This window comes from Myotis nattereri, assembly GCF_964212035.1.
Source record: "Myotis nattereri genome assembly, chromosome: 3".
Taxonomy (NCBI): domain Eukaryota; kingdom Metazoa; phylum Chordata; class Mammalia; order Chiroptera; family Vespertilionidae; genus Myotis; species Myotis nattereri.
Genome location: NC_138077.1, coordinates 180,487,133 through 180,510,911, shown reverse-complemented (window position 1 = coordinate 180,510,911; position 23,779 = coordinate 180,487,133). Strand labels below are relative to the sequence as shown.

Sequence of the window (23,779 nt, the reverse complement as noted above, 5' to 3'; positions counted from 1 at the left end):
TACAGATAGCAGAAATTTGGAACATACACACCACCCAGTCCAGGGGTCACACCCAAGGAAAACAGATGGAGCTGCAGTAAAAATGATAGCAGATATTTACTGAGCTAATATGACAGACGGCGGAGCCAAAACTCTTCATATATTTATCTCAATCCTCACAATAATCCTAGAACAATGTTAGTACATAGTACCAACTGCACAGAAGGCTCTTAATAATAAATATTTGCTGAGTGATAGATGCTATTATTGCTTCAAAACAGTAACTTGTCCCACTGTTATACAGGATGGCACAGCTTAATTCAAACCCTGAGCGGCTGGATTCTAGTGACTGTTCTTAACCACTTCACTGTATGTGCAAGTGAACAATGTTAAATATATGCCTCCGAGAGCTTACTTCTGATGTGCTTATTACAATAAGTCAGGCTTCCCAGACTCTGACTGAGAGGCCAAATGGGCCTTGGTTTCCTTATCCATAAAATGGAATAGTAACAGAACCTTCCTTTTATTCAACCAATATGTATTAACTGCCCACTGTGTGCCAGGCAGTGTTCTAGGATTACTGAGGATTAAAGGGGAGAATGCAAAATGGTAAATCCACTCGCTCACTTCCTAACTCCTTGTTCTATTTGTAAGGACAGTGGTTCTCTTTTGTTGTTGCTATTTTTTTATATATATATTTTATTGATTTTTTTACAGAGAGGAAGGGAGAGGGATAGAGAGTTAGAAACATCCATGAGAGAGAAACATCGATCAGCTGCCTCCTGCACACCCCCCACTGGGGATGTGCCCCCAACCGAGGTACATGCCCTTGACCGGAATTGAACCTGGGACCCTTCAGTCCGCAGGCCGACGCTCTATCCACTGAGCCAAACCGGTCAGGGCTGTGTTGTTGTTATTATTGTTTTTCACTAATTTGATCTTATGAAACTCACATACAATTCACACAAAATTTTGCACTCAATTTCAGATAATTCATAAACCTTAGAAAGTCCACGTACTGCCCTCTGCTGTGGTTAGGATTGTTGCAGAGGAACTTGGCACACCATGTTCTCACATCAGAAACTGCCAATGGCATTCACAAGTACCCCTTACAGCAGGGAAGGGATCCCATTTCTGCAGACCACAGAAATAGAAAACTGGCATATTTAATCATTGCACTTTCACAGACGGTAAACCAGGATAAGAATCTATCTCGTGCCGAAACCGGTTTGGCTCAGTGGATAGAGCGTCGGCCTGCGGACTGAAAGGTCCCAGGTTCGATTCTAGTCAAGGGCATGTACCTGGGTTGCAGGCATATCCCCAGTAGGAGATGTGCAGGAGGCAGCTGATCGATGTTTCTCTCTCATCGATGTTTCTAACTCTCTATCTCTCTCCCTTCCTCTCTGTAAAAAATCAATAAAATAAGAAAAAAAAAAAAGAATCTATCTCGTGCCTCTAAGTCCAGTGCTTTTCCCAGCTGTCAAGACAGAAGGCCCTTCGGTTCTAGGGTAAGATTACGGGAAGCAGAAGAGGTAGTAAGCGCAGCACGACGGGGGGGGGGGGGGGCAACCTAGACAAGTCTCTCTCTAGGAGCACCTGCTACCTCCGTAAAATGGGATAACAATTTCTGCTGCTATTCCCCCGCCCCCTATGGTGCTGCTAAACCATGGCTCCAAGGAGAAAGGGCGCGCTGCTTCACCGGAGCGATGCAGACCGCAGGGACGGCTGAGATCAGCACCCAGAGCCTCCGGACCCCGCGGGCAGGAGCGCTCACGCTGCTCTGCGGGCTTCCGGCTTTCCCACCGCCAACGCGCAGCCACCGCGCGGGGCACAAAGTGTTCAGCAACCGGGATGTGCGGAAGGGACGCTCCTAACGGGCTTAGGACGATGCCTGGCACTCAGCAGTCGCTTAGTAAGTATCTGCTGAATTAATCAATGGCCGAGTCGACAGAGAACAACTTCCTCAGTCCCCGCGGCTCAGTCCCCCTCCAGCCCGCGGGCCGCCACACGCACCGCGGGCCGCACCTTCCTGAAGTGAGGAGCAAGTCCTCCACGTCCCACCGTCCCTGCAGCAGGAGCTCGTGGAGCTGCAGTAACGCTCACCTGCACCAGCTGGACTCCTCTAGCAGCCAAGGGGCCGCGCGGGCAGCGGAAACGGGACCCTCACTAGCGATGGAATGAAGGTGAAGAGAAATTTTCGCGCCGAACGTCGAAGCCCCGCCCCGAGGCTGTCTCCTAGTTGCGTCACCAGCCCGCCCTCCCTTCTGTCCCGCCTACCTAACCCGGAGTCCCGCCCACTTCTGTCCCGCCTACCTAACCCGGAGTCCCGCCCCGCTTCTGTCCCGCCTACCTAACCCGGAGTCCCGCCCACTTCTGTCCCGCCTACCTAACCCGGAGTCCCGCCCACTTCTGTCCCGCCTACCTAACCCGGAGTCCCGCCCCGCTTCTGTCCCGCCTACCTAACCCGGAGTCCCGCCCACTTCTGTCCCGCCTACCTAACCCGGAGTCCCGCCCACTTCTGTCCCGCCTACCTAAGAGAAGACGCATGACGTAGGCACGCCTACGTGCAGCGGCCGTTCTTGATTCTATCGGAGCAGGAAGTTCCCTACGCTGCAGCATTTCCGATTTCAAGCTGGTAACGTGAGCTATTTAAAGGAGACTTCCTCCATCTTTCTTCGTATCTGTTTTGTGTGTGTTTTTAACCGGGATATGACGCACTAAAGGACCCGACGGAAATAGAACTGAAAGCGTTCTAAAATGGCGAACCGCACGGTGAAGGATGCCCACAGCATTCACGGCACCAACCCGCAGTATCTGGTGGAGAAGATCATTCGGACTCGAATCTATGAGTCCAAGTACTGGAAAGAGGAGTGCTTTGGCCTTACGGGTGAGTGGAAGCGCGCCGACCCCACTTTGTGGCCCGGTTCCGACTGGGCACCGGTAGGACTAGAGAGCCTGGAGGTGGGGGGACTGGAAGGGACTCTCATTTAGAAAACCTGAGCGCCTACAGAGTAGGCCCTACTCTGTGCCTAGTCTTGTTCTTAGGCTTTGGGCTCGGAGACGACGGGGTCTTATTCCGAAGGGTGTGTCAGTTGGGTTCTTTGAGTTGTTCCATGTTTAATGATAACTTGCTGGGTTGCAGACCCGAAAGTCTTTTCTTTTTTGGTAGCTAACATTTATTATTTGCTATGTCAGGCTTGATTCTCACTACGGGCCTTAAACTTTATTATTTAAATTTGAACTCACAGGCTCAGAGAGAGGTGAAGTGACTTGCCCTAGTTCACACAGCTAGTGTTTGATTTTGACAAACTTTGGAAGGTTATCCCCATTTTGTAGATGAGGTTTATTCTGTTATGTAGCTGTTGAAGAGTTGTTACTGTGTTTTGTGTCTTTTGTGAATGAAAAGGGGGCTCTGTAATGAATCTGACATGTTCAGTGACAGGAAGTACAGTAAACCCTCGATTTTTCCGACCTCGATTTAACGGACAAAATTTCCAGTTTATATGTCCTGTGAAAATCAACACCCTGTTAATTTTAACATGCTTTTAACCAAGATTTGGTTATAATTAAATTAACAGGTTCTTTTTTTGTTGTTATTCACTGTGGTGTTGTTTTTATCTCCCCATTTTGGCTGCCTGTTTGTGTATTAGGTAGATCTGCTAAACCTCTCAATCTCTAGTGCAGGACAATGTCAAACCCTGTTTCTGACCAATTAGATCAGGCAAAGCCTCCAGAGACCCACCTCTGCCTGCAGATTGATTGGATTCCTCTTAAGTAGCCCTCAGGCAATCATCCACAGGTGGGGCAAGAGGTTTTCCAACAGGGTGGGGCAATTGCTTCTGCCTGGAGGCTAATTGTTATTCTCAGTCTCTTAATGGGCCTCAGAAATTCTACTCCGCTAAGGTCAACTGTCTTACCCCCAAGCAAAACTGCCTGGATAGCAAAGGACTACCAGAGAAAGATGACCTCCACAGCGTGAGGGAATTATATGAAACCGGGCTGGCTGCCTTCTGAACTCTAACCCCAGATCCCCCAACCCTGTCTTCTGCTCACACAGCTCCAGTCCTCTCTGCCCTCCCTTTGCTGGAGCACGAGGTGAGTGGCTATGCACGAAATTTTGTGTGTTGGCCCTTTAAGAAGGTGCCTGCATTTTCAGCCATCTCTCCCTGGCAGACAGCAGCCCTGCTGCTTTTCACAGCCAGATGTTATATGGGCACCTTTCTCAGTTCTGGTGCTCTCTGCTGGATAGTCCAGCTTTGGGAATTAGACCCGAGTTCTCAGTGGCAACCCCCCACAGCTGAGATATCTCTCCGGAAATTTAGCTACTGTCTGTGGGAGCCTGGCCAACCCTTTCACGTCTCTGCCCTTCCTTCCAGTCTCTATGAGGTCTCCACTTTCCATCCTTGGTTATCAGGGTTCTCTCTAGCTAGCCTTCAGTTGATTATTCAGTATGTTTTTTGTGTGTTTTAGTTGTAATTCCAGTTTGTTCCTGGGAACCTGTCTGTGTAACATCCACTTACTCTGCTGCCATTTTTAATCTCCTGTACTGTGGGTTTTTAAAAATATATTTTTATTGGGCGAAACCAAGATGGCGGCATTGGTAAACACCTGAAATTGCTACCTAGCACAACCACTTCAGAACTACAACTAAAGGCCAAAACCAGTTTGGCTCAGTGGATAGAGCGTCGGCCTGTGGACTGAAAGGTCCCAGGTTCGATTCCGGTCAAGGGCATGTACCTGGGTTGCGGGCATATCCCCAGTGGGAGATGTGCAGGAGGCAGCTGATCGATGTTTCTCTCTCATCGATGTTTCTAACTCTCTATCTCTCTCCCTTCCTCTCTGTAAAAAATCAATAAAATATATTTAAAAACAAAACAAAAAAAACTACAACTAAAGACAAAACAGACATCACCCAGAACCACAGGAAGGCTGGCTGAGTGGAAATTCTACAACTAGAAGGAAAGAGAAAAGCACACTGAGACTCAGGAGGTGCAGAAGTAAAGTGCAGAGGTACGGAGGCTCGAGCACGTGAGGAAAGGGCTGGCAACAGAGGATGCCAGTGTCTTTTTCAATCGGGAGGGAGTCTCAAGCTCCCTACAGCCCTGACTCTCTGGGGACCCAGACTCATACGGGGAGAAACTGGACTGTCTGGAATCGGTCGGAACTCGAGGGTGGCTTTCTCGAGGGCAGCTTGTCTCAAAGACAATCGTGCCTGCAGCGATTCAGGACACTGAGACCCGGGGGCCTCCTACGGCAGGACTGAGGAGCAGCCATAGCTGTTTGCTCTGCCCTGTTGATTCCCTCTGGCCCTTTGAAATCTAAAATTACCTAACAAACTGCAGCTGGGTTAGAGAGAACCGGATCATCCATAAGAAGGCTCAAGGCCCCACAGCAGCTTGCATTGCTTCACAGCTGGGCATCATCTGAGCACCTCCAAACCCCAAACAAGGAAGAGGAATCTGTAGATCTCTCTGAAGCTCCTGCTGGGTAGCCTCAGGCAGAGGCTAAATTAGCACCTCCTTAGAGATCCAAGAGCCCGTGTACCTAGTGGTCAGAGTGGGACCATCCAGATTACAACTCCTCAGATCCATAAGGGACACACTCAGGGGGCAGACTCAGTGAGCACCAAAGCCCCACTGAAGCAAGTCTTGCCCCAGAAGAGTGTCTTCAGCACAGAAGTTCTCTGACTGTAGACACAGCTGATTCTCACAGCCAATTGGCCTGGAGGTCAGTTCCTCCCAGTGATACCAACAACAATCAAGGTTTAACTACAATAAGACTGTGCACACAGCCCACAAAGGGGTGCACCAAGAGTGTCCACCTCAGGTAATTGGGGAGGCTGAGCCATTGGGCCCTATAGGACACCTAGCACACAAAGCCACTCTATCAACACACGGAAGCAGCCAAAATGCGGAGACAAAGAAACAGGTCACAAAGAACAGAAATGGAGGGAAGCAAACGACTGGATATAGAGTTCAAAACTACGGTTATAAGGTTTTTCAAGAATTTTCTAGAAACCGCCGATAAATTTAGTGAGACCCTCGAGGATATGAAAAAGGACCAACTAGAAATTAAGCATACACTGACTGAAATAAAGAATAATATACAGAGATCCAACAGCAGACAAGAGGATCCCAAGAATCAAGTCAAAGATTTGAAATATGAAGAAGCAAAAAATAACCAACCGGAAAAGCAAAATGAAAAAAGAATCCAAAAATACGAAGATAGTGTAAGGAGCCTCTGGGACAGCTCCAAGCGTACCAACATCCGAATTATAGGGGTGCTAGAAGAAGAGAGAGAGCAAGATATTGAAAACCTATTTGAAGAAATGATGACGGAAAACTTCCCCTACCTGGTGAAAGAAATAGACTTACAAGTCCAGGAAGCGCAGAGAACACCAAACAAAAGGAATCCAAAGAGGACCACACCAAGACACAACATAATTAAAATGCCAAGGGCAAAAGACAAAGAGAGAATCTTAAAAGCAGCAAGAGAAAAAAAGTCAGTTACTTACAAGGGAGTACCCATACGACTGTCAGCTGATTTCTCAACAGAAACTTTGCAGGCCAGAAGGGAGTGGCAAGAAATATTCAAAGTGATGAATACCAAGAACCTACAACCAAGACTACTTTATCCAGCAAAACTATCATTCAGAAGTAAAGGCCAGATAAAGAGCTTCACTGATAAGAAAAAGCTAAAGGAGTTCATCACCACCAAACCAGTATTATATGAAATGCTGAAAGGTATTCTTTAAGAAGAGAAAGAAGAAGAAAAAAGGTAAAGATAAAAATTATGAACAACAATTACATATCAACAAGTGAATCTAAAAATCAAGTGAATAAAAATCATGAACAGAGTAAACTGGTGAATATAATAGAATCAGGGGCATAGAAAGGGAGTGGACTGACAATTCTCAGGGGGGATAGGAGTGTGGGGGGTGGGGGAAGAGACTGGACAAAAATCGGACACCTATGGATGAGGACAGTGGGGGCAGGTAAGGGCAGAGGGTGGGGTGGGAACTCGGTGGAGGGGAGTTATGGGGAGAAAAAAGAGGAACAACTGTAATAATCTGAACAATAAAGATTTATTTAAAATAAAATATATTTTTATTGATTTCAGAGAGGTAGGGAGAGGGACAGAAACATCAACGATGAGAGAGAATCATTGATCAGCTGCCTACTGCACAGCCCCTACTGGGTATTGAGCCCACAACCCGGGCCTGTGCCCTGACTGAGAATCAAACCATGATCTGGTTCAAAGGTCAACTTTCAACCACTGAGCCACACCAGCTGGGCATTCACTGTTAGTTTTAACACATTTTAGTGACTAGGCCATATATTAGAAATAAACACTGTAGTAATATCAGTGACAAATAAATATGACATCTACAACTGTAGTCTCCATATTTAAATTGAAGATTCACCTCTGGTAAGCAATGTTCAGGGAATGATGAGCACATGATCACACCATATCTTGAGTGGTAATTGGTTCTGTTGCCTGTAGTGTGACTTTTTGTAGTAGTGTTAATGCCTGCAGGCTGATGTTCTGAGTGCTAAGCCGCAACCCAGCTGTGTGCATTTGTTTGCTCATGTAGACTGATAACTAGACCTATCCAGTATACATTTAAAATCACAGTAATACAATAGAAAAAAAATTTTGTTTTGAAAAATTTTTGATGAAATTAAGTTTTTCATTATACAAATGTCTACATAAGTAAAAACAGGTAAACTAATTTGTCAATTTCTTAACATGCATTTGGACACCCTCTCACCTGAATTAGTCCATTATCTCTAAGGTGATCTGATCATAAAGTCTGAACTGGGCAAGTCATTGTGGGTAGTCATGCCCCTGTAACTTTTTTAGTAAAAGGTTTAACTTTGCCTTAAGCCCTGCCCTTTGTTCTTGTGCAACTAGGTTAACACACCTTTGAAATGTCAGAGTAATCCTTTTTTGGGAGCTCGTAATTTTGTTAACTATCCTATCATGTAATCTTAGTTCTCTTCTTAATTCCACTGTATAAAGAGAAATGCATGGGGGGCGGGAGCGGGGGGATAAGAGATCAACCGAAGGACTTGTATGCATGCATATAAGCATAACCAATGGACACAAGACACTGGGGGGTAGGGGAAACCGGGGGAATGTCAAGGGGGGGAAAAAAGGAGACATGTAATACTTTTTGTAATACTTTAAGCAATAAAACAAAATTGAGTTGGAAAAAAAAAGAGATTAATGGTTCCGGCATATCTTCATCTGGTTTGTTAGAGTTTTCTGTTTGCCTACTTGTCTATTTTGGCTCAAATCAATTGAGAACATGTCTATTGGACAGGGAGGTAGCTATCTGGATGGGTAAGTTTTATATTTTTGTTTCTATATTTGTCACAGGCTGAAATTTCAAAATAAAAGCTATAAACTTGTAAAAAAAAAGAAAAAAAGAAATGCAGCCCTAACCAGTTTGGCTCAGTGGATAGAGCGTCAGCCTGCCAACTCAAGGGTCCCAGGTTCGATTCCAGTCAAGGGCATGTACCTTGGTTCCAGGCACATCCCCAGTAGGGGGTGTGCATGAAGTAGCTGATTGATGTTTCTCTCTCACTGAGGTTTCTAACTCTCTATCCCTCTCCCTTCCTCTCTGTAAAAAATCAATAAAACATATTTAAAAAAAAAAAAAGAAATTCAAAACTGTCATTCTCCAGAGCTGAGATCTTGCTTCCTGGCATATCATCAGTTTGGCTCAGATAAACTTTCATAAAATTATCTACAGGGTTGGACATTCCTACATCTCACTATTGACTCCGAATTTTCCCCCTAACATGATGGTGACATGCGTGGACTCTGAAGTTAGACAGCTTAGATTTAAATCCAGGCCTTGCTACTTTCTGGCTGTGGACCTTGAGCAAGTCACTTAACCTTTCTTAGGTTCTTAAGCTAGAACTTAAACTCATGGTTTGTTGTGAAAATTAAATGAAATGCTTAGCTAATAGCCTGGTATATAGTAATTCATCAGTGTATGTTAGCTGCTATGATCATCACCTATTATTATTACTATTGAATGCACATTTGTTATCCTAATATTAAACTGTTGATGAGTATTCAGGAGGGCCAAACCTTGAACTAACTTCTCTTCAAATCGGGAAAAGCTAAGCCCTAATATGTCTGAGATGCCACTGTTTTGTGTGTTGTTTTTTTTGTTTGTTTGTTTTAGCTGAACTTGTAGTTGATAAAGCCATGGAGTTAAGGTTTGTTGGTGGCGTCTATGGTGGCAACATAAAGCCAACTCCCTTTCTGTGTTTGACCTTGAAGATGCTTCAGATTCAACCAGAGAAGGATATCATTGTTGAGTTTATAAAAAATGAAGATTTCAAGTGAGTAAAATGTTGACTAATATAAAAGCTTCAATTTCAGTAGTCCAGAATTTGCTTTTGGTTAAGAGGAGTGATAACGTATCTCAGAGTCCCACTTTAGGATTTTGCTTTCGAACTCTTAAATTTGTATTTTTGTCTGTTTTGATTGATCTTCTTTACTTTTCCAGCATTGGTAACTTTTCCCCAGAAAAAGTATTTCACAAAATCACTGATGCTCAGGGGTAAAGAAAACATGCTGTGGAAGATAAGAGGGAAGACTTTGGTGTTAGATATAGGTTCATGTCCAGACTCTGTTACTTACTAACTCTGACCTTAGAAAAGTACTTAATTTCTAAACTTTACTTTCTTTACTTGTAAAATGGTGACAGAAAATCAATTCAGGATAGATGTGAGGGTTACAGAAGATAGTGCTACAAATTTCACTGCACAGTGTTTGTTGCATAGTAAACATCCCAAAATGTGAGCTGCTCTTATTTTATTATCTATTCTCAAGGAGCTCACAGACAAGAGACATACATAGTAATAGTTCACAGACCAGTAAAAAGAGGCAAAGCTGGCTGCAGATTCTTTGCTACCATATTATTTAAGTGGAGATTTGATGGATAGTTGAATATAAAAGAAAGGGAAAAGTAAAGAATCTTACAAAACATTAACAGCTAGAAAATAGATAACTTTTATTAGGTACTTACTATGTGCTGTATGCTATGCTTAGTATTGTACCTGTATTTCGTCATATACCACACCAGCAAATTAGGTGCTATCTTTTGCATTTTACAAGAATTGAGAAAGCAAATAACAAAGTAAGTAATGGAACCAGAATTTGAACCCAGATGATTTTGAAATTCTTCCTGAATCAGCATTTTGCTGCCTAGCAACAATTTATATATTCATGTCTATGTGTATTAGTTCTTGTTAGTAAATATATCTTACGCTTTCTGTTGTTAAATTTAGTAACTCATTATACTATTTATCTATGAGGTAAATAGGTTTTATCTTAATTTTGCAGGTGATATAATAGACTCTGAAAGTTTAACAACACATCCCAAATTCCCACAACTAATAAGTGGTAGAATGGGAACTTGAACTCAGCACTCCATATTTTAGCTCTTCCTACTGCCCCGTGCTGCCTCTAAAATTGCAGCTTTCTCATTTGCCAAAGAAAAATAACTTGTTTATCCAATACTGTCATAAGAAAAGCCAGTTGTAATACACAGGAACTTTTCAGGATGAACTTTTAGAATCTTTTAGAACTTTTTAGTAACTATTGTTTCACTGTCATTTATCTGTCAGGTATGTACGCATGTTGGGAGCACTTTATATGAGACTTACAGGTACTGCAATTGATTGCTACAAATACTTGGAGCCTCTGTACAATGATTATAGAAAAATTAAGAGCCAGAACCGAAATGGAGGTAAGTATGGTACCATGTGATTGAACCTTCATTCCTGAGCCAGTTTTTATTTCACCAATATCTCTGCCCTCACATAGTTGCATACATTGTGAGTGTTCCCCTTTATCTCCTTCATTAGACTATTAGCCTCCTGTTGGCCTTAACCAGCCTGCCCTATCTGCCCACCTTTCTGACTGCATCTTTTTTTTTATATAAGATGTAATGCTTCATCAATTTATGTGCCATCCTTGTGCAGGGGCTATGCTAATCTTCTCTGTAGTGTTCCAATTTTAGTATATGTGCTGCTGAAGTGAGCACCTGACTGCAGCTTATTTTAATCCCAGCCTTGCATCACATGCTCCCTCCACGTGTGTGCGCTCCATCCCATAAGATTTAGCTCTAGAATGACCACCATAAAAGCCTTCCCCAAACCTCCCAAAATTAGTTTTCCATGTTACATCTTCACAGTTCTTTCTGCTGGCCTCTCTAGCACTATACTTCACACTATAGTATATAGACTAAGTGTACTTACTCATACTTATGTAAGAGTCCCACTGAAAAAAGTAAGTATATCCAAGAGGTGCAGCGCAATGCCTCTTACAGAGACACTTTTAGTGGTAAAGTGGGTTAGTGCAATCAAAACCTTTTCTCATTTAGTGTAGTAAAAAATTGGTAACTTTTTTTTTTGCCTTTCCGGTCTACATGTATCATTAAGCTGTAGAAGGTTAAGAATTTGAAATTATACTTTAAACTTTTGTTAACTTACTAATTCATTTATTGACTAAATACATATTAAGTGCCAAGTCATAATGGCCATGGCCCCCATCTTGTTCATCATGTTATTGTTTGCTACGTACTGGAAATAACATGGTGAACAAGAGGGACATGGCCATGACCATTATGGAATTACTTATGATTATACTAGAGACCTGGTGCATGAAAATTGTGCACTGGGGAGGGGTGTCCCTCAGTCTGGTCTGCACCCTCTCGCAGTCTGGGACCCCTTGGGGGTTGTCCACCTGCCGGCTTAGGCCCGATGAGGATGGCAGTCAGACATCCCTCTCGCACTCCGGGACCCCTTGCTTCTTACCACCCACAGCAGAGGCGGGAGAGGCTCCCGCCACCACCGCTGCGCTCACAAACTGTGAGCCCAGCTTCTGGCTGAGCGGCGCTCCCTCTGTGGGAGCACACTGACCACCAGGGGACAGCTCCTGTGTTGAGCATCTGCCCCCTGGTGGCCATTGCACATCATAGCAACCAGTCGTTCTGTCATTTGGCCAATTTGCATATTAGGGTTTTATTATATAGGATTATGTTAACTAAAGTAATATAGGGTTTCTCAATCTATTGGCAATTTGGGCCATATAATTCTTTGTAGGGAGCTGTGCTGTGCATTGTAGGATATTTAACAGTACCCCTGGCCTCCACTCATTAGAAGCCAGTAGCACTCCCCACCCTAGAAATGGGGGGTAAAATCACCCGTGGTTGTGAACTAATGAACTAAAGTAATGTTTACTATAGAAATTCTGAAATTTTTTCATTTACCATATAAGATGCATTCTATATTCAGAAATTACACTTTAGTTATATGATCTATTCAAGAACATTACCCCTGTGCAATTCACAACTATTTGTGCTTGCTTTTGCTTTTGTCTCCTGCTAATTGGGACAGCTTCATTTATCCTTTTATCCCCAACTCCTAAATAAGGCCTGGCACATAGATGGTCTCAATAAATGTGAGTTGAATGAAGGTAGGTGGTGAAAGCTTCGAAGGGCTTAGTTTAAGCCCAACTTTAACAGTACTCCCTTCTGTATAATTGCCACAGCATAATAGCTTCACTAGTGAAAAGGAAGCTGCAAGAATTCACACTTACTTTTTGGCTACCTAAATTTATTTCCAAATTGTTGAGCTTATGATTTTTCTTTTATTAGAGTTTGAACTGATGCACGTAGATGAGTTCATTGATGAACTACTACACAGTGAGAGAGTCTGTGATATCATTCTGCCCCGGCTACAGGTAAGAGATAAAAGTCTCATATGTGAGTCACTCCCCCCAAACTTAACCCCCCAAATAAGTAGTCTACATGTCTGTGTAAAACATAGCAGATTGGAGGTGAGAGGAAAGCAGATAATTTAAAGGGTAGGGCTTTAAAGGTGATTAACACAAAAAGACTTTGTTCTTTAAAATGTTATGTCAAGGACACTGTAGCTAGGGTAGATTTTTAAAATTTGTGAGCAGCTTTTTTCAAATTCACCTTCATATAAGAATTCAGGATACTAAACAAATAAAAGGAGGGTCAGGAGTAAGAGCAGACTTTAATCCCTAAAATAGCACTGTAATCATCCTGTCTCCCTTTCCCAGAGATAAATGATTATCCATGAAATACCTCTCAGGAACAGCTTTTACAGAGTATGATTTTAAAACTGTTAAAAATACAAAGGGAAAACATATATAGTAGGTAGCTAAAGAGAAAGGGAATGAAAATTTCTGGGAAACCAAGATGGCGGCATAGGTAAACACCAGAGTTTGCTGCCTCGCACAACCACTTCAAAACTACAACTAAAAGATGGAACGGACATCATCCAGAACCACAGGAAGGCTGGCTGAGTGGAAATTCTACAACTAGAAGGAAAGAGAAAAGCATACCGAGACTCAGAGGAGGTGCAGTGCGGTAGTAAAATACTAAGGTACAGAGGCGCACCCAGAGTGGACTGGCTGCTGAGGGCACGGTTGTCTTTTTCGATCGGGAAGGAGTCTTAGGCTCTGAGCTCCAGTTCCGGGCGAGTCTCTGGGGATCCAGACTCATACGGGAGAAGCAGGACTGTCTGGCATTGGTTGGAACTCGAGGGCAGCTTTCTCTTGGAGGTGCTTGCAGCAATTGCTGGGACACTGAGAAGCGGGGCCTCTGAGGGCAGCCATAACTGCTAACCCCGCCCTGTTGATCCCATGGGACTGGCTCCGCCCAAGCCTTGCATGGAGGCTTTGGCTGGATAGCCTCAGGCAGAGGCTAGATTAGCACCTCCCTAGAGATCCAGGAGCCAGTGTGACCAGTGGTCAGAGTGGGACCATCCAGTTTGCAGCTCCTCAGACCCATAAAGGACACACTCAGGGGGCAGACTCAGTGAGCACCAAAGCCCCACTGAAGCAAGTCTTGCCCCAGAAGGGTGTCTTTAGCATAGAAGTTCTCCCACTGTAGACACAGCTGATTCTCACAGCCAATTGTCCTGGAGGTAAATTCCTCTCAGTGTTACCTACAACAATCAAGGCTTAACTACATCAAGACTGTGCACAAAGACCACAAAGGGGTGCACCAAGAATGTCCTCCTTAGGTAATTGGGGAGGCTGAACCACTGGGCCCTAGAGGACACCTAGCACAAAAAAGCCACTCTGTAGACACAGCGAAGCATAAAAAAATGCGGAGACAAAGAAACAGGACACAAATGACAGAAATGGAGGAAAGCAAACTACTGGATATAGAGTTCAAAACCACATTTTTAAGGTTTTTCAAGAACTTTCTAGAAGCCGCCGATAAATTTAGTAAGACCCTCAAAAAGACTGGTGAGACCGCCAATAAATGTAGTGAGATCCTCAAGAAATCTAGTCAGACCCTTGAGGTTATGATAAAGGACCAACTAGAAATTAAGCATTCACTGACTGAAATGGAGGATATTATACAGACTCCCAATAGCAGACTAGAGGATCTCAAGAATCAAGTCAAAGATTTCAAATACGAAGAAGCAAAAAATACCCAACTGGAAAAGCAAAATGAAAAAAGAATCCAAAAATACGAAGATAGTGTAAGGAGCCTCTGGGACAGCTTCAAGCATACCAAAATCAGAATTATAGGGGTGCCAGAAGAAGAGAGCAAGATATTGAAAACCTTTTTGAAGAAATAATGACAGAAAACTTCCCCCACCTGGTGAAAGAAATAGACTTACAGGTCCAGGAAGCGCAGAGAACCCCAAACAAAAGGAATCCAAAGAGGACCACACCAAGACACATCATAATTAAAATGCCAAGAGCAAAAGACAAAGAGAAAATCCTAAATGCAGCAAGAGAAAGAAACTCAGTTACCTACAAGGGAGCACCCATACGACTGTCAGCTGATTTCTCAACAGAAACTTTGCAGGCCAGAAGGGAGTGGCAAGAAATATTCAAAGTGATGAATGCCAAGAACCTACAACCAAGATTACTTTATCCAGCAAAGCTATCAATCAGAATTAAAGGTCAGATAAAGAGCTTCACAGACAATAAAGAGCTAAAGTAGTTCATCACCACCAAACCAGTATTCTATGGAATGCTGAAGGTATCCTTTAAGAAGAGGAAGAAGAAAAAGGTAAAGATACAAATCATGAACAAAAAATACACATCTGTCAACAAGTGAATCTGAAAATGAAGTGAATAAATAATCTGATGAACAGAATGAACTGGTGATTATAATAGAATCAGGGGCATAGAAAGGGAATGGACTGACTATTCTTGGGGGGGAAGTGTGTGGGGGGTGCAGGAAGAGACTGGTCAAAAATTGCACCTATGGATGAGGACAGTGGGTGGGGAGTGATGGCGGAGGATGGGGTGGGAACTGGGTGGAGGGGAGTTATGGGGGTGGAAAAAGAGGAACAACTGTAATAATCTGAACAATAAAGATTTAATTAAAAAAATTTTAAGACAAAAAAAAAAAGAGAAAGGGAATGGAGATTTCTAAAGAGAGAGTAGAGAGATGACTGAACAGGGAATTAGGAGACCTAAGTTTCTGGGTTATTATTACAACTGACTTGCTGTGGGACCTGGTTTTATTTCCCCATCTATAAAATAAAAAATTAGATTAACTAGTGGTCTGCCCCTTGGGACTATTTTAAGGCTACTGGAAGGAATAAGAGGAGACAGCCTTACATTTGCCAACCAGAGCAGCACCTTTTTCTCTAAGTAACATATTGGGCTTGAGAGTGAGATTTCATTTGAGCAAAGGCTTTCTTTTAAATGGCTTTATTAAGATATAATTGACATAAACTACATATACTTTAAGTATACAGTTTGGCAAGTTTTGACATATGTGTATATGCTCTTGAAACTGTCATCACAATTAAGAATAGTGAACATATCCATCACACCCAAAAGTTTCCTTCTTTGTAATCCCGCCCTCCCACCCCATTCAACCACTGATATATATGCTACTTGTCATGATAGATTAGTTGCATTTTGGAATTAGTACAGTACATTCTAATTTTTGTCTGTCCTCTCCCCAGCATAATCGTTTTTAAATTCATCTATGTTGTTACATGTATTAATAGTTTATTTCCTTTTATTGCTCAATGAGTGTCTCTCTCCTGTTCCTTACTGGATGGATACTATAGGCCATGTGGTGAAGAGAATGAGATTTCAAGTCTGAAAACTGGCTTTTAGGACCCAATTCTCTTACACATTATGGATTACATTAGTTATTATTATCATATTGTCTGCTATTGTTATTTTTAGAAATACTGCAAGAAATGAAATACTTAGAATTGCAGTCAGGGTTTAGCTAAGGGTTCCAAAGCCCAGTCAGCTTGAAGCAAACTTACTGAATTGAGGTGGTCTGCATGGAGTCTAGAAGACTACAAAACAAGCCTGAGAAATTGAAATTTGACAGGTACATGTTATGTCAGCAGAGGTGTGTTCTAGTGTGGGCCTTTTACATGTCTTGGATTAAGTGACCTTTAAGAAGTGACCCTCTTGCTCTGATTCTGTTCTTAGTAAGCAACCCATAGATCAGTTTAGTTTCTGATGTGCCCTGACATTGGCAAGGAACTTCTGTGGAATGAATTCTAATTTCATCAAACACAAATACTATGGATTATATATTGACTTTATTCACTGCCAAGTCTGGTGAGCATTAGGGATTCTGGATACCCTATCTGATGTGATCCTAGATCCCAAACTATGGTGATCCTGAGTGGACAGCATTTTTCTGATGGATTGACTTCACCGAGTGGCATCTTTCTCTGTCTCATTTCTACCAACTTTTATAGAATGTTTTTAGGGATGAATGAGAGTTAAGTAACAAACAAATGTTACTATTTATTTTAGGGCTATCCAACATTCTTTGTGTACCTGGCACCTGGAAATGGTAAGGGATCTTATGACCCAGCCAGTCCATTTAGCACTTTTGAACTCACCTTTGCCTCTCAGATCCTTACTGACAAGCCACATCTCTGAAGAAAATGGAACCAGATTGTTTATTTCCTGTGCCATGTTAAAAATGCATGACTCTAGACCAGGGGTTCTCAAACTACGGCCCGCGGGCCACATGCAAATACAAATATTGTATTTGTTCCTGTTTTGTTTTTTTACTTCAAAATAAGATATGTGCAGTGTGCATAGGAATTTGTTCATAGTTGTTTTTTTTTAAAACTATAGTCTGGCCCTCCAACGGTCTGAGGGACAGTGAACTGGCCCCGTTTAAAAAGTTTGAGGACCCCTGCTCTAGACAGCTCTCTGAACCTTGGGTTTTAGAGAGAATTGGTGCTATTCTAAAGCAAGACCCGATACACTCTTCAGCTTCCAAACTGGGCTGAGCCTCAGTGGATCAGTTGAGGTAGATTCTGATCTGAGCCACTTCTGGCAGAACTTTCAGCCGTGAACTTATGGCCCTTATATATGAAGTCCACATTTTTTTATTTGAGGCTATCCCTATCTTGATTGCTATCCCAGTAACCTTGGAGTATAAGGTCACAGAAAATATAACCAACAGGAAATGGAGATGTCCCTTCAGCTTTGTATCTGTTTACAGGGGAATTTAAAGATTACATAGATTTCAGGTATGTTAAACACCTTATGAACATTTTAAACTGTCAAGGATGTCTCTGAAATCAATCTCAGGAGCCCAGTGTTGGGGCTTCTGGACATAGATATCAAGGTCCACTAACACTCATTGTGTTTTCTGTAGAAACGCTATGTGCTAGAGGAAGCTGAGCAATTGGAGCCTCGGGTTAGCGCTCTAGAAGAGGACATGGATGATGTCGAGTCCAGTGAGGAAGAGGAAGAAGAGGATGAGAAGGTCAGGTACCTGGGAGCTTAAGGGTGAAGGATAGTTACAGGGAATGGAAATGATGTTTTGTTGTTTTTAACTTTTTTTAACCAAAAAATGCAGTATTTAGTCAATAAGAATATGGGCTTTAGAGTTAGACATTGGTTCATATCTCAGCTCTGCTTTTTATAGTAGTATAATCTTGTGCAAATTACATAATCCCAGTTTTCTCTGTATAATGTGGATATGCTTATGGTAAGTTAAAAAAGAAGGATCTAAAACATTTGTGATTAAAATTCAAGAAAGAATATACATATGGAAAAAGGTTAGCCGAACATACAAGAAATACTGGCTCATGGAGTCTGAGACATTACAAATGGAAGTGTAACTCTGAGCCATCAGGCTCCCTTAAAGTTGAGTGTAGAAGGAAGCACAATCATTCACGAATTCAAAGCCATGTAAAACTGAGGTGCTTTTCGCTGGTGAGTGAACCAAAAGTAGGCCTTTTTTTAAATGGGAAATCTTAATCATATACCAAAGCGGAGAGATTGTACTTCATTTTACCCATCAGCCTAGCTTCAATGGTGATCAACTCATAGCCAGTTTGTTTCCTCTACATCTCTACCCATTTGCCCCCCACCAACTACCTTGAAGCATCTTAACATTTCATTTGTGTTTTTAAAATGAGTTGATTCTAGAATAGCCTTCCAAGATGAACGTTCTTGGTAGCATTGTAAACTCATGGATTTAAGCATTGTTTTATGCTTTGAAACATTACTGTCCCTCTTGATGCTTACAATGTCCCATCTTTGGACAGTGCAGTCCTTCAACTTGACTTGTGAGTTTGATATAATCATAGTAGTCTCAGCCCCTTGCTTTCTGATATGACGATATGTTCTAGTCATCTTTTACTAGCTTCTGCCCCCAACCTGGAATTAGCCGTTTTCCAAGGAGTCTTTGGTTCCATTTACTGAGACATAATATTTAGATACCATAACTTGGGTATTCTACGTGGTTATTGCTCTGGGTTTGGGCAGTGTAACAAACTAGGCTTTTGTAGTTGGCTGAGCTAGAGGAAATTTTTTTTTTAAGATTAAAGTACACCGTGAGTTTGTACTTAACCTTAATGATTTTACATCTATGTCTTCTTTTGCATCGGAAATTCAACTTCTTAAGGAGATAAACATGATTAGTTATATCTCACTACTCTCAGTAAGTCCCAGAATGGTACCAACTCTAGCACAATAATGGAATTATTGGAAAGTTTTTTTTAATTGGAGTTTTTTCCTCCTCAGAGTTATCCCTCCATGTTTTTCAAATTACTGTTTTTAAAATCACTTGAAGGTAGCCCAGCTGGTGTGGTTCAGTGTTTGAGTGTCGACCTGTGAACCAGGAGGTCACAGTTTGATTCCCAGTTGAAGTACATGCCAAGGTTTCAGGCTCGATCCCCAGTGGAGGGAATGCAGGAAGCATGATTCTCATCATTGATGTTCGTCATTGATATTTTTATCTCTCTCCTCCCTCTCTGAAATAAAGACATCACTTAAAAGTAGAATTTGGGACAGGATAGGGAGGGGAGTGTAGCAAGTATTTCTAAATGGCTCTCTATAAGCCTGTGCTCATCACCGATCCATCTATCGCATTTATCTCTTTTACAGTTGGAGAGAGTACCATCACCTGATCACCGCCGGAGAAGCTACCGAGACTTGGACAAGCCTCGCCGCTCTCCCACACTGCGCTACAGGAGAAGTAGGAGCCGGTCTCCCAGAAGGTAAGGCCCTAGTCATTTGCCTTTTCCAGGGAGATTTTAAGCACTGTAGAGTCAAGGTTTGGACTTCAGAGAAGGAAAGATGCCAGTCTATGGAGAATGTGTGCTTGCCCAATGTGTTAGTTGCTGGAAAATAACCACCCACAAAACCTCAGTGGCAGACAATATAACCATTTATTTAAGTTCAGAAGTCTGCAGTCAGTAATAATAAGCTGGGCTTGGACAGGCAGGTTTTTTTAATATGTTATGTTCACTCACCTGATTTGTAGTCTGTTGGCCAATACAAGATGGCCTTAGTTAGCTAGGATGACTGGGCAATTCATCTCTTCTCTATGTATGTCACATTCTAGGCTAGGTTAGGCACGTTCTCATGGTAATGGCAGAATTCAAGAGCAAACAAGCCCAATCATGCAAGTTTCTTTCCACTATACGCTTGTATCACCTCTGTAAATATCCCATTGGCCAAAGCAAGTCACTTGGAGTGGGAGGGTGCTAAAAGTTACATGACAAAAGAGATGGGTTAAAAATTGGGGCAATATTTTGCAGTCTACAACATTCAAGGCACCTACCTACTAAGGCTCTTCTTCATCTGTTTTCTTTCCGTATAGGCGGAGTCGGTCTCCAAAAAGGAGGAGGTAGGCCTTTGGGTTTTTGTAATGAAGGATAGGAATTGGGGGAAGGGGATGGAGGGGATACTGTTTTTGTGATTAAATTGTCAGGCAGATATGGGAGTCTGACCAGTCATTTCCACAGCCCTTCCCCTCGCCGAGAGAGGCATCGGAGCAAGAGTCCAAGACGTCACCGCAGCAGGTCCCGAGATAGACGGCACAGATCCCGCTCCAAGTCCCCAGGTATAACATTTGGGCCTTTTGCTATTGGTTGTATTAACAGAGAAATGTAATAGGAACAGTTAACCTCTTGCAATACTGTAGTGCTTGTGTTATTGCTTAGAAGAAAAGGAAATGGACTTAGAATTTAAAAATTAAGAGTTGACATCTTGACTCTCATTTACAGGCTTTGCTGTTAAGAGGAGGAGCCTCAGTTTTTTCATCATCTGAAATGTTAGGACTAGGACTTAATAGAGTAGTGGTAAATAAATACTCAATATGATGTTTGTGTAATGAGCCATAAAGCCCTGGATGCATATGAAATGGATTCATTTCTCCTCACCACCATACACACACCAATTCAGAGAGGTGCTATCCAACAGAGAAGTCCCTAGCATAGACCAAAAAAGTATTAAGCCAGTGGGAGGTTTTGGGGGAGGTAAAAATGACATTGGAGGAATAGGAGGGTAGAATCTCATTCATTATTGGCCTATTCTTTTCCAGGTCATCACCGTAGTCATAGACACAGGAGCCACTCAAAATCCCCTGAAAGGTATGGATTGACCTCTGTTTTGACTTGAGAATTTCACTCTTCATTCAGAAATTAAAGCCCCAATCACAATTAAATTTGACCTGAAATTTTGTTTTGATGGGGATATTTAGGAATTCTCCTTCATTACAGGAGAAAATTGGCCTGTTGTACTGAGAATTACTAGAATTATATGTTTATGTTTTGTTTTTCCTTGTAGGTGATAGGGGTATGAGCTTTGGTCTCAGGAGGCCTGGGCTTAACCCCAACTTTTAACACTTTTAACAGAGTGACAATGGACAAGTCACTTTCATTTGATAAGCTTTAAATAGAAATGTCTATATGCTATACACTGTTAACATTCATTCTTAATCTCTCAGAGGTCATTTCCTCAGTAGTAAATTTTGGACAGTAATGCTAGCTAGACTCATTGTGTTACTCTGAGACATAAAACACCAGGCCATTTAATGAATATTGTGTCACCTCTGTTCCCATCAGTGTCACCATACCCGTTTTTCTCAAAAGTCCTTGCCCAGCTCCTTGAACAGCTGTTAAATTTAATAATGTGTATGTGTTGCCATTTCAGATCTAAGAAAAGCCACAAGAAGAGCCGGAGAGGAAATGAGTAATGGACTCAGTTTAGGTTTAGTCCAAAGAGCCTCCTGCAAATATGAAGTCATCTCTCTATGTGGAAGGACTAAGATCTACTCCCACGGCAGCTATAAGACTATTTTAGGGTGTTTTTGTTTTTTAACCTGAAAGTCTCTCCACTTTTTTTTTTGGTAATGAAAGAGCTACTTAGTTTTGTATCTCTTTTTGAGTCCTAAACCATATTTGAGGGATAATGCTCCCCAAGGGCTGCTTTTGATCCCTTGTACAACAAACACTGAGGATTTGGGAAGTGGAGGGTATGTATGACAAGGAGAGGATATGGCGGCCTAGTGATCCTTTTGTTATTAAATTTAACATTCCATCTTTCTGTGGTTTCATTTTTAGTTTACTCCCTGATTGGAACTGTTTTGAGAACCCTAAGATTTGTGCTGCTGCTGTTATACTCAAAGTTCAAGTCAGTAAAACATTAATGCTTCCCCACCCCCCGCCCCCCCAGCAGTAGCAAGTGATAATAAGCATGAGAACTAACTGATTAATAGCAGTTTTGTAAGAAAATAATGCAATGCAAGGCTTCTTCTGGATCATTTAATCCAGTTGCACTGAACAGTTCAACAAACAGTAAAATTTAACACCTTTTATACAGCATTCTTATATATTGTTTCTCCTTCCACAAGCCTTGAATTCCAGGTTAAGATGCTCAGCCTTTATTCTACAAGAATTGACATTATCCAAGTCTAGTCAGTAGCAGTAGGGCAACAAGATTGAAAAGGTAATGTCACTCAGGGTTTTGACCTGAATTGTTGGACAATAGTGCCATTCACAAAGCCAGAAAATATAGCAGGAAGAGACCAGGATTTACAGGGGCAGGTAGTGGAAGTTGTAGTGAAAATGATTCAATCAGTTTAACTTTAGACAACTATAGTATGTCTAGGCAAAGCCCAGAAAGTTGGAACTAGGAACTGGAGTTGAACATAGTGAGCTAGCCTTGAATTGACAATGTTTGGATAATTGTGGATGTGCAGAATTAAATAGAGTGCCCCAGGAGTGTTTGTATGTGTAGGAAACGCCAATAATAGAATCATAGGCAACAGCACTGCTGAGAAGAAGAAGTGCAGTCATGGGTTGAAAACGGCAATGAATCATTCAGAAAGAATAATTAGAAGAGGACACAGAAGCAGAATGACTGAAAAATGTTCATGGGGTCCCTGGCCGGTGTGCCTTAATGGTTAAAGCAAAGGGTCATGGGTTCAATTTCATTAAGGGCATGTACTTGGGTTGCAGGTTCACTCTCCACTCCAGTCTGGATGCATCCATGAGGCATCCAATCCATGTGTCTCTTTAGCACTTATGTTTCCCTCCGAAAAAAGCAATAGGGGGAAAAAACATCATCTGGTGAGGATTAACAACAAACAACAAAAATGTTCATGGGCATTGATAATCAAGAGGAGAGGATGTTGGGATCTTTGCTAGAAAAGTTCCATTTACCTGTACTTACCTTTCCTCCTTTAAAAATGGAAAAGTGCCGAAACCGGTTTGGCTCAGTGGATAGAGCGTCGGCCTGCGGACTGAGAGGTCCCAGGTTCGATTCCGGTCAAGGGCATGTACCTGGGTTGCGGGCACATCCCCGGTGGGGGATGTGCAGGAGGCGGCTGATCGATGTTTCTCTCTCATCGATGTTTCTAGCTCTCTATCTCTCTCCCTTCCTCTCTGTAAAAAATCAATAAAATATATTTAAAAAAAAAAAAATGGAAAAGTGATTGAATGACTTCTGCAGCTCTGGTCCCAGCAAGAATTGTGAATACCAACTGCCTCACAGGATGGATCCAGTTTCTTGGAAAGCCATATTTGGTCATAGGATTCACAATCTATTGCTTGCTATTGAACTGAAGGATTATTGCAGCAATATTAAAGATTTGGGCATCATTTTCATGATTTCAAATTCTTCAGTGATTCTTCTTTTGAAGATACTTCAGCTAGTAAGAGTTGTCCATCAGAGAGCTATTTTGGTTTATCATACAACTATATATGACTGTCTTTAAAAATTAAATATAAGCACCTCTGTTTACATCTGTTAGAGAGTCCTAGAGTTATTTCTTGTGATCTAAGCAGAAAGAAATGTCTTTTGGCTAAATAACCTATGGGCCAACCAAATCATCTAGTACATTAAAATATTTAAATGTATGTCTTAAAAGCCCTCAACAATTTTTAATAACAAAGAAACCTCCCCAAATATAAACTTACAAACTTCAAGCATACTTATTAGGCTTATGGTGAAATCTGGACCAAATTGGAGCAGTATAGCCAGC

General features: G+C 42.1%; 2 protein-coding genes across 4 annotated transcripts in view; one reads left to right on the top strand and one right to left on the bottom strand.

Moving 5' to 3' along the window:
• The window catches only part of ORC1 (origin recognition complex subunit 1), a 31,498-nt gene extending 29,296 nt beyond the window's left edge, over positions 1–2,202 (bottom strand). The window contains exon 1 of the mRNA XM_081087122.1: positions 2,083–2,202. The gene's annotated coding sequence lies outside the window, so the exon portion shown is untranslated. The remainder of the gene's footprint in view (positions 1–2,082) is intronic.
• A 341-nt stretch (positions 2,203–2,543) lies between these two features.
• PRPF38A (pre-mRNA processing factor 38A) lies at positions 2,544–21,838 on the top strand. 3 transcript variants are annotated; one of them, XM_081087145.1, is made up of 10 exons: positions 2,544–2,866; positions 9,179–9,338; positions 10,629–10,750; positions 12,662–12,747; positions 17,657–17,767; positions 19,396–19,508; positions 20,114–20,140; positions 20,259–20,356; positions 20,837–20,885; positions 21,448–21,838. In XM_081087145.1, exons 1-10 carry the CDS (start codon positions 2,737–2,739, stop codon positions 21,488–21,490), a joined length of 939 nt encoding a protein of 312 aa, XP_080943271.1. In that variant the 5' UTR covers positions 2,544–2,736; the 3' UTR covers positions 21,491–21,838. The 3 variants fall into 3 exon arrangements, with proteins under 3 accessions (XP_080943271.1, XP_080943272.1, XP_080943273.1); XM_081087146.1 differs by having other exon boundaries at positions 2,708–2,866; positions 9,277–9,338; XM_081087147.1 differs by lacking the exon at positions 2,544–2,866 and adding an exon at positions 6,632–6,756.
• The last annotated feature ends 1,941 nt before the right edge of the window (positions 21,839–23,779 follow it).

Excerpts from the sequence above, each read along its gene's own strand:
- PRPF38A (XM_081087145.1), top strand. The coding sequence starts at position 2,737 with ATGGCGAACCGCACGGTGAAGGATGCCCACAGCATTCACGGCACCAAC. Across the intron at positions 20,141-20,258 it reads CGGTCTCCAAAAAGGAGGAG|CCCTTCCCCTCGCCGAGAGA; the intron begins GTAGGCCTTTGG and ends TCATTTCCACAG. Across the intron at positions 20,886-21,447 it reads CACTCAAAATCCCCTGAAAG|ATCTAAGAAAAGCCACAAGA; the intron begins GTATGGATTGAC and ends TTGCCATTTCAG.